Below are 10,410 nucleotides of genomic sequence, written 5' to 3'. Positions count from 1 at the left end.
CATTTAAAAAGACAGCACTGGTGGAGGGATGGGTATTTGATCATTGTGTAATTGAAACCCAAGCACAAAAATTTGTAAGCCTGCAACTGTACCGCATGGTGTCTCACTAATAAAAATTTTTTAAAAAATTTAAATACCAAAAAAAAAAAAAAAAGACAGAGCAGACCGCCGACGGTGGCTGGATCCCTGGTACCTCTAAGGTTCCGGGAGCCAGACCAGAAGGATTCCTAAGCTCAGAGCCAGGAGTAAGCCCCGAGCAGCGCTGGGTATGGCTTGAAAACAAGAACAGGACAACAATCAGAAATGAAGCGCTGAGCGATAGCCAGCCGGTGTCCCTCCCAGAGCGGCACTCGGTTGTCGGGCTCCGCCAGCGCGGGCGTCCACTGGAGGGCGGGAGCCGCCGGGACAGCCGCCTGCGGCCCCGGGGTCCTGGGACGCGCGAGGAAGAAGAGGGGTCTGGCGCTCAGAGGCGCGCAGACGCGGAGGGGACGCTGCGGGGCCTGGGAAGGAGGGGCGGGCGGCGCGGAGGGCGCCGGCAGCGCCGCTAGCGATACCCCGGGGAGTGCGGTGGAAGACCCCGGAGCCCCTCCCCCGTCCCCCTTTGAGTCGGGGGTAACGTTTTCTCTGGACGTGGATAGATTCTGGAAGCGACAGGTGCGGCTGGCAGAAGGCGCGCGCGCTGGCTACTGGCACCAGCCCCGGGGTGCGCCGGGCCGGTCGGCGCAGGAGCCGTTTCCGAGCAGAGATGCCACCCTCCAGACTGGCACTGGCGGGCAGGTTCGAAGCAGGAATCTACCGGCGCCGGCCGCTGCCGCCGGGTGGCAGAGCTGGGGGCAGGCGTACCCCACCGACCCCGCAGGGTGGCCCCGCCCCGGGGCAGCGGGGAGGCCCCACCGTGGGGGGCGGAGTTGGCGCCTCTCTCGCACTCACTCTCATCCCCCGGGACCGCAGCCCCTTCTTAAGCCCGCGGAGGCTCGGCTGCCCCTCACTCGCCTCTCCCGGCACTCTCCCTCCCGCGAGATGGCCTCTGCGCTGAGTTATGTCTCCAAGTTCAAGTCCTTCGTGATCTTGTTCATCACCCCTCTACTGCTGCTGCCACTCATCATTCTGATTCCCGCCAAGGTCAGTTGTATCCAGAGCAGCCGGGCGCCCCCCCCCCCCCATCCCTGTCCCGGTTCGAACCCAGGAGAACTAAATTGGAGCGCAAGGGCACAGCTTCCCTGGGGGCACACGAACTTTGGGCGCTCTGGGTGTCAGATGGGAGGTGCCTGCAAAGAATTGTGAATGGAGAACCGGGGCTCACCGACCTTGGGATTTGCAAAACCCAGGGATCAAGTATGTCCTGCAGGCACAGAAACTTAGATGTTAGCCCAGAACTTGGTTACTCAGCCTTTTCACGCTCTCCGGCCCTGTTCAGAATCTCCTCAGAGGGCAGAACGCCCCACTCACACCTGTGCCAACGGGCACCTGGGAGCCTATCATTCCCTCCCTCGCTGCCTTACTAATGGGGCTTCCTGACACAGGCACCTTGACAGAAATGGCATTACCTTAAGTGGGCTCTAAGTGCACTCTTTCCTTTTTTTTTGTGCCTTTTTGGGTCACATCTGGCAATGCACAGGGGTAACTTCTGGCTTTGCACTCAGGAAACACTCCTGCCGGTGCTCAGAGGACCATATGGGATTCTGGGAATCAAACCCGGGTCGGCCAGGTGCAAGGCAAATGCCCTACCAGCTGTGCTATCGCTCCAGGCCCTCTTTCCCATTTTTGACCCTTCTCTGACCCCAGTTTCCCTATCTACGGTCCACCTTCCTTCCCAGTCTGTAACGGGAACCACAGTTGAATTGCAGTCCTGTCTCAGGCTGGAAGGCAGGACAGGCTTGGCCTGCTTTGCTCCCTGCCTGCTGTGGCTGTGGCAGGAGGCGGGACGTGTTCCCAGAGCTCACGCCTTGGGTGGCTCAACCCAGGGTTGCAGGGAAGCTGCGTCCCATGCCCTGTCCTCCCAGCGCTCCTGGGAGGGAGGGAGAGAATGAATGGCCTTGGCCAAGGGCTGGGGGCGGGGCGCAGCGCGCTGGCCCAGGGGGAGCTGGGCTGTGCCGAGCCTGTTTGGCTGAGGCCCAAGGTCTTTGAAGCCTTTTGTGGCTACTGGCTGCTCCTTCATGGTTCCCTCTTTCAGCCCTTTCACTCTCAGCCCAGACAGGAAACCTCCGGCAGCTCCTCACCCGCTCCAATGCCCTCCCTGGGCAGGTTTGGGAAACAGAAGAGCTCTTTAGGAGATGTTCTGGGGTCAGTCCTGGAGGAGGACCTTTGTACTGGGATAGGGAGAAGCCAGTACCGAGAAGAGAGCCACCAGCCCACCCTTACTCATCCTTGTGCCTTTAGCCAAGCCTCTGTGTTCCCTGGACCTTGGCGTTCTCATCTGTGCAAGGAGAGTGGAGGAGTTGAAGGTTCTGACTCGAAGGGCCAGTAAGGATTTTGCCTCTTTTTAGGAGCGGGTAGGAGGTGGCTGGGAGGAGCCCTGATGTGGTCTGCGCACAGATCCCGGGTGGGCCAAGTACAGCAGGTTCAAACGGGGTGCCCTTCTGCTGCCACTGCACTTGTGAGTGGCTGGAGTTCCTCTGGAGAAGAAGATGCAGACTGTTATTGTCCCGGAGGGGGCCAGGCAGGAGAACTGTGATTTTCCTTATGCAGGCAGGCAGGGCTGTTCTCTGGAATAATTATAGTAGCTTGTGGCTGACCTTCCTGCTCTGGGCAAGTTTGACTGAGAGCCCATGCCCCCCTCCCCGCCTCCGACACTACACACACACACAGGTACACACATGCAGGTGGGCCCTGAGCTGGATCCCCCAATTCTCAGGATGTGTCTGCTTGTCACTAAATAGCCCTGAAAGTAAGGGTCGGGGGTGGGAGTGAGAGAGACTCGAGGGAGAGTGCTCCAGACATCATCTTCACTAGCTTTCCCGTAGTGGGTCAAGAGACCCAGAGCCCAGAGCCTCTCTCTTCTTTCCTTTCCTTCCCTGGTGTTTCTGTTTTGGTCACACTGAAGAGTTCCCAGCCTCGGCGACACCTCTCATTGTGCAAGGACCCCAGCAGTACTCACCGGGCATGGGGCAAAGTGGCAGTGAGACTTCAACAGCTTGGGTCCGGGACATGGTTCAAGCACGCTGGCCTCTGGCCTCTCCCTCCAGCCCTTCTGCTGGTGTCCTTTCTTGCACCTGCTTCCTTGCTAGTTTCACCTCTGCCCCACTTTCTCTGCCTTTAGAAAAAAAACAACAGCTTCTTAGAGTCAGGAGATGGCTCAAAGGGCTGGAGCACACACTCTGCTTGCAGGAGGTCTGGCTTATCCCACACTGCCTCATCCCCCTGTGCGGAGCTGGAAGTAACCTCTGAGCACATCAGTATGGCACAAATACAAGATAACTTTTTAAAAATTCCAGCATTGTGCTGAGAGTAGACTCTAGACTGAACATTATTGCCACTGACTGCCTCTTTTGCAAACCACAGCACCCAAAAGGAGAGAGAGAACAAGGGGGAATGCCCTGCCACAGAGGCAGGGTAGGATGGGGGGGACGGCGGGGTGGGAGGGATACTGGGGTCAGTGGTGGTGGAGAATGGGCACTGGTGGAGGAATGGGTATTCAATCATTGTGTAACTGAAACCCAAGCACAAAAACTTGTAAGTCTACAACTGTACCTCATAGTGTTTCACTAATAAAAATCTAAATTAAAAAAAAAGCAAAAAAAAATTCCAGCATTTTCGTAAGAGAAACAATACAATAAGTACATTATTTTATTAGGATAAATGTTATTTTAATTAATTTTTGTTTGGGGAGCCTCCTAGTCAATGCTCAGGAGACCAGAAGCCCTCCTGGCGATTCTCATCCAACCAGTTCTGTAGTTCAATTCAAGAGCCCAAGGAGGTGGCGCTGTTCGGACCCTGCATGGCGCCCCAGTGGTGCCTGGGGGCTTCTGGGGCTGTACTCAGAGGAGCTCAGGGATCCAGGTAGTGCGGGGGAATCAAACTGGGGTCAGAGGCAAGCAAGGCTTGTGCGTTTACATCTGTACTATTTTCCTTTCCCTTGATATTATTTTTAATGTCTGCAAGTGTAACATCAGACCAAACACCTCATGTTGCACCACATCCACCGTGGTGTGTTGTCTTATCTACATCTTTTCATGAAGCAATGTGCCAGGGCTCCTGCCTCAGTTAGTTTATAGAGCCCTGCTATGGGCAGGGAACTGTGCCGGACACTGCCTTGAAATCCACTGTCCACTTTTACCTCAGTCTTTCTTGGTTGCAGGCAAATGTTCTCAACTTCCTCACAGAACCCCAGACTTCTGTCTGCAGAAAACTCCATCTCACTCTGCCGGGTTACCTCTGCCTTCCGCTTCTGGCCCAGACTCCTACACCCCCACCCCTCAATCCTTTATCTCCACCAAGGTGACCCAGACTAGAGAGGGGTAAGTTGGAAGCCAGGATTTCTCAGGGTAGGGCCTGTTGAATTTGGCTTGGAGGTGAGAGATGGTTTGGCCTGGGGTCCCTTGGTTAGCTGAGCCATCTTCTCTTCCTAAGTTTAGACCATAAAAGTCACCACTCACCTTCTGTACACTGTATGTGAAGAATGGACACTCTCAAATCCTGAATCTATAGGTGAGGGCACAGAGCACACAAAGAGATGGGCTAGGGCTAAGAGCAGGAGCATTTTCTCAAAAATGAGCATTTTAGAGTCAGAACGATAGTGCTGCAGATAAGGCAGTTGTCTTGGATCCTGCCAACCCAGGTTTGATGACTGGCACCAATATGGTCTCTTAGGCTCCAAAGGTGTGAATTGAGCACATAGCCAGGAGTATATCCTGAGCACAGCCAGTATCTATTTTGTTTTGTGCCCCTTAAACAAAAACATAGGAATGAGTATTTTATCAATGCTTGAGTAGAGAATGGCTATCCTTTAATACTGAAAAGGAGGCAGACTTGTCAGATGATTGCTACTTTTTTTTTCTGGGTAGGATGTTTGCCTTACACGTTGTCGACTGAGCCAACCCGGGTTCGATTCCTCCACCCCTCTCAGAGAGCCCGGCAAGCTACTGAGAGTGTCTCGCCGGCACAGCAAAGCCTGGCAAACTACCCTTGATGTATTCGATATGCCAAACACAGTAACAACAAGTCTCACAATGGAGATGTTACTGGGCCCTCGAGCAAATCAATGAACAAAGAGAGGACAGTGCTATAGTGTTACAGTTTATCTATTTGTTTATTTGTGGGTCACACCTGGTAGTGTTGGGACACATGGGGATAAGCAGCTTTTCCATCTTGGTGCTCAGGGATTAATCCCTGCAGTGCCCTGGGGACCATGTGATGCTAGGGAACAAACCCTGGCCTGCTGCATGCTAAGCATGCGTTGTAGCCTTCTGGACCATCTCTCCACTGCAGTGCTACTGTTTTAAATTCTCTATAAGCCCGGGAGGGCATCATGCCTCCTCTGACCCTATCACCAAGGTCCAGAGAAAGTTGCTGCCTGTGGAAGGCAGACAGTGATAGACAGTTGCTTCTGGGCAGATACACCAGAGTCAAAGCCCACTCCTGCAGCCACCCCTCCACTCTGCGTCTATCAAGCCTTTAATCAGCATTGACATCTGCAACCCCCAACCAGGGCACATCTGCCCAAATCTGGGGAACTGTTCTGCTGCCCCAACCAAGAGAGTACCATTGGCACCTAGTGTGGAAGAAACCAGGGATTCAGTGAACATTCTCAGGATAGCCCCTGTCCCACCTCCACTCCCTACAAAGCATCAGCCAACCCAAAATATGAGTAATGCCCAGACCGAGTACTCTGCTTTGACCAGTGGGCTAGTATCCCAGGATGTTCATGTGGATGTTCACACACACACACACACACACACACACACACACACACACACACACACACACACACACACATTCTATTTTGCAAATCCAATCATCACTTCTTTTGCCACCAGGACAAAAGTCAAGTGTCCCAGCCTGACAGGAGTTCTCTGCTTCTCACACAGCACCCTGAACTCACCAACAATGCTCTGCTCCCTCATTGGTGGCCTATTTTTTTAAATCTATTTTTTAAATGACTGCTAACACAACCCATCAAAGAATGTCTAAGTCTTGCTGCAGTGCTGTGTGCCCATACTGTGTGCTTTTTTGGGTGATGATAAACAGGGGGAGGGTTGAGGTGTGTAATTTTCCCTCAACAAGTATTGACAACAAGTTTTGTCACAGCTTGTGCTGGGATTGGCCTCTCCTCTAATAAGCATTTGCTGTGAGTCTCCTGAATCTTGGGTGTGGGGGAGGCCTCATCTTCCTCAGATACCCTTCTAGGGTTGTACTGCTGGGAGGTGGTTGGCACAGGTTAGATTAGCAAGAGGAGCCCAGCGTTAACCACAGGTGCAGAGAGCCCATCGTGGCACAGCGGAACCACTCTCTTGGCCATTCCAGTGAGTCCACAGCATCTCTAGAAAGGGGCTGTCCCTGGGCGGGAGGAGCAGAGCTGGAATTCTTAGCATGGTTGACTATGCGCAGAGAGCAGACCAAGCTACAACCACTGGGACTTTGTAACACGCCTGCCAAGTTGACAGGTGGGGATGGAGTGGGGGCCTGGGATGGGGAGGGAATATGGGAACACTGATGAAGGGAAGTTGACACTGGTTGTGGGATTGGTGTTGATATTGAATCTGCTTTGGGCGACAGGTTCAAAGACTCTCTCACCTCCTCATCGTTTTTGAGTCCTAATTTGGTCATGTCTTTTAGGATTCTTGAACTTTCTGTCTCTTCATTTCTCTCTAGTCAAAATCATCTCAGGCCCATTCTGGGGCAGTTAGTAGTGGACCCCAACAAAGGGTTGGGCAGGGAGGCCACCAATGAGGGAGCAGAGCATTGTCAGTGAGTTCAGGGTGCTGTGTGCATGAGAAGCAGAGAACTCCTGTCAGGCTGGGACACTTGACTTTTGTCCTGGTGGCAAAAGAAGTGATGATTGGATTTGCAAAAGAGAATGTGTGTGTGTGTGTGTGTGTGTGTGTGTGTAGTATGTCAGTGTGGCACCATACAAATTGAATGATCAAATGAGAACTAGGGGAGGGAGGTTATAGCTCAGTGACAGAGCACTTACCTTGCGAGTAAGGCCCTGAGTTCAATTCCCAGCACCAAACACACACACACACACACACACACACACACACACACACACACACACACAAACGGAGGTTGATTATCACATTCAGGCAGGGGTGATCTGCCCAAGAAAAGGTTGTGGGATAAAAGGAGGCGCAGGAAGCCAGAGAATCAGGGCACAAAAGCTCCAGGTGTTGGAGACTGATTTCTCTGGAGGGCTGGGGTGAGGACTGGTTTATGGTGCTGCTGAATACAGCGAATCACTGCTCTATGGAAGAAAGGAAAACTGACTTTCAGAGTTCTTATTTCAAGGTTGAGGACTTGTCCAGAGAAAATAGCCTGGCATGAAGGATGCCCTAACCAAACAGGTTTTTTTATTTTATATATTCCACATTTCTTATTAAAGAACTATGATTTACAAAGTTATTGATGGTTGAGTTTACACTAATCCCACCACCAGTGTCAACTTCCCTCCATCAGTGTTCCCATATTCCTTCCCCATCCCTACCTGTCAACTTGGCAAGTGCATTGCAGAGTCTCAGTGGTTGTAGCTTAGATCTTATGTTTTCAGTGTTGTTGAGTATTTGTTTTGGATCTATGGCTATAACCACTGACCCATATCCCCAGATTATTATCTCTCAGAACCAGCTTTGTATAAGAAAGTAGAAGAAGGAGATAGCATTATCATAAAGAATGATTTGGGGCACCAGAATGATAGTAGTATAGCTGGTAGGGTGCTTGCCTTGCATACCGCCAATCCAGGTTTATCCCGAGAACCCCATGTGATCCCTCAAGTTCTCCATGAGTGCTCCCTGAGAGCAGAGCCAGGAATAACTCCTGAGCACCACTGGGTATGGTCCAACCTCCCCTCTTCCTACCCCTGTGCCCAACCACCAACTCTCTTTTTCTTTACTTTTGTTACAAGCAAATCTGATTTTTTGGCTCTGGAGTCTTCAGTCTGCCCCAGTTCAGAGGCTGCCAGGTGGGTGGGCAAGAGGAACGGGGCATCACAGATGATACTTTCCAGCTGACTTGATCCTCTGTGACATTTCCTTTTCACCTTGTTCTCACTCGCAAATTGTCCTCTACAAATGATTATGATTAAAAAGTGCTGATGAGAGAGTTTAGAGAGCTGGGTATTCTTATCCACATTTTAATAGGTAATGAGACTGAGACTGGAGAGGTTCAATCACTGACCAAAGTCCTGCAGCAAGGAAGAGACCAGCGTCACGAGCACTGGCACTGGCACACAGGCCTGCTTCTTCCAAGGCCAAATCCCACAGCCCTCACACCTCAGGGACCTGAATAGACACAGAAAATTAAATGCGGAAGGTAAAGCTTGAGGCCTTTTGCAGCCAGAGACATTCTAAGGACACCAAGTCGCATATTCTCAAATAGCATTGAAAGACAACCATGAAAGCTCTCCATGCCGGCAATTTCTATTTTTTAAGAAAAATTTTTATTTTGGGCTCTGTGGTTTACAAACTGTTATTAGTACGATTTCATACATGAGCTATTCCAGCACCACACCCTCTCCACTCATGTGTACTTCCCTCCACCATTATCCCAAGGTCCCTCACCTACCCTCCCCACCCCATGCAAGCTTCCTACTAAAGACAAGTTCTCAGTTTCTGTTGCCTTTGAGCATGTTATTTCCCCTTTGTTTCCTTATATCTTGCATATGAGAGAAATCATCCTGTATCTGCCTCTCTTCTGACTGACTTCATTCAGCATGATACACTGGCTCCATCCACGTGGCAGCAAATTTTATGATTTCAGTTTTTCTTATCTCACAGTAGAATTCTGTTTTATTATAGTTTCTTTATGCAGTTATCTGATTTTGGACACTTGGGTTGCTCCCAGATTTTGGCTATTTGTGAATAGTGCAATGGGCATAGGAGTGCAGATGTCTTTTGTAAGTTGAGTTTTCAGATCCTTGGGGTAGAAATTAAAATTCTGGGTCATATAGTAACTCAAAGCGAGCAAGTTCTTTTTTATTTTGCTAGCTTTAAACACCATGGTTAACAAAGTTGTTCATATCTGTCCTGTCCTGTCTTCCCGTTGTTCATCGATTTGCTCGAGCGGGCCCAGTAATGTCTCCATTGTGAGACTTGTTGTTACTGTGTTTGGCATATTGAATACATCACAGGTAGCTTGCCAGGCTTTGCCAGGCTTTGCCGTGTGGTCGAAATACTTTCGGTAGCTTGCCATGCTCTCCTAGAGGGGCGGAGGAATCGAACCTGGCTCGCCCGGGCTGGCTGCGCGCAAGGCAAACGCCTTACTGCTGTGCTATCACTCCAGCCCAAGATGTTAATAATAAAATTATTTTGGGATTCAACATTTCAGCACCAATCCTACCACCAGTGTGACCCTCCCTCCACCCTTGTCCTCAGTTTCCCACAGCCCCTCCCAGCCTGCCCTCTTAGCAGAAAATATTTATTTTATATTGCTTTTTACAACAATTTTAATTTTACAATAAAAATACTTATTTTTATTGCTTTTTCTGCCTTTATAGCACAGCAGGTAGGGTGTTTGCCTTGTACACGGCCGACCCGAGTTTGATTCCTCTGTCCCTCTTGGAGAGCCTGGCAAGCTACCAAGACTATCCTGCCTGCACGGCAGAGCCTGGCAAGCTACCCACGGCGATTTTGATATGCCAAAAGCAGTAACAACAAGTCTCACAATGGAGACGTTACTGGTGTCTGCTCGAGTAAATCGATGAACAACGGGAGGACAGTGCTACAGTGCTTTTACAACAAAATGGCAAATGGAATTATATATATTAAAAAAAGATTAAATTAAAAATTTGTGAAAATTGTTATATTGCACAGTGGTATTTATAAAGTCATTGTCTGACTTTGTATAACCAAAATCAAGCTGTTTGTGACTAATTGAGCCTTCTGTGTTATTTTTCTGATTCCTGAACCTAGTGGGCTTCTGTGCTACTTTCCCTGTCTAGTTTGCTGTGCTCCTACTGGGCTATAGGTGCTGGGGAATTTGTAGATATCGTATGGCCACATGTGTGTCTGCAGCTCCAGGAGCTATAGAACTGAGATGATTCTTTGGTTTGTTATGAAGCTGTGAAGCTGGGTCAGAAGCTTTGGGGTGTGAGTGTGGCTGCTGGGACTTCAGGAAGTTGGGGTGGTGGGGGAGACTGCCCGCTCCCACTCTGAGAAGGCGCAGAGTTTTCAACCCAAAGACCCTCGTGCCTGGAATTAAGTGGAACCTCTTCTGAAATTAGTCATGAAGTCATCTTCATGACTAATTTCAGTGCTT

At 50.4% G+C, this 10,410-nt stretch overlaps 1 protein-coding gene across 2 annotated transcripts in view; it reads left to right on the top strand.

Moving 5' to 3' along the window:
- Nucleotides 1-838: 838 nt before the first annotated feature.
- SLC13A5 (solute carrier family 13 member 5) overlaps nucleotides 839-10,410 on the top strand; it is a 32,179-nt gene continuing 22,607 nt past the window's right edge. For both annotated transcript variants that reach the window (XM_056127613.1, XM_056127612.1), the window contains exon 1: nucleotides 839-1,122. In XM_056127613.1, coding sequence (XP_055983588.1) covers nucleotides 1,021-1,122 — 102 coding nt within the window. In that variant the 5' untranslated portion in view covers nucleotides 839-1,020. The remainder of the gene's footprint in view (nucleotides 1,123-10,410) is intronic.

The sequence above is a fragment of the Sorex fumeus genome, unplaced genomic scaffold, assembly GCF_029834395.1.
Source record: "Sorex fumeus unplaced genomic scaffold, SorFum_2.1 ptg000063l, whole genome shotgun sequence".
Classification (NCBI taxonomy): Eukaryota; Metazoa; Chordata; class Mammalia; order Eulipotyphla; family Soricidae; genus Sorex; species Sorex fumeus.
Note: the sequence above shows the minus strand (reverse complement) of the source record. Positions and strands in the feature narration are given on the sequence as shown.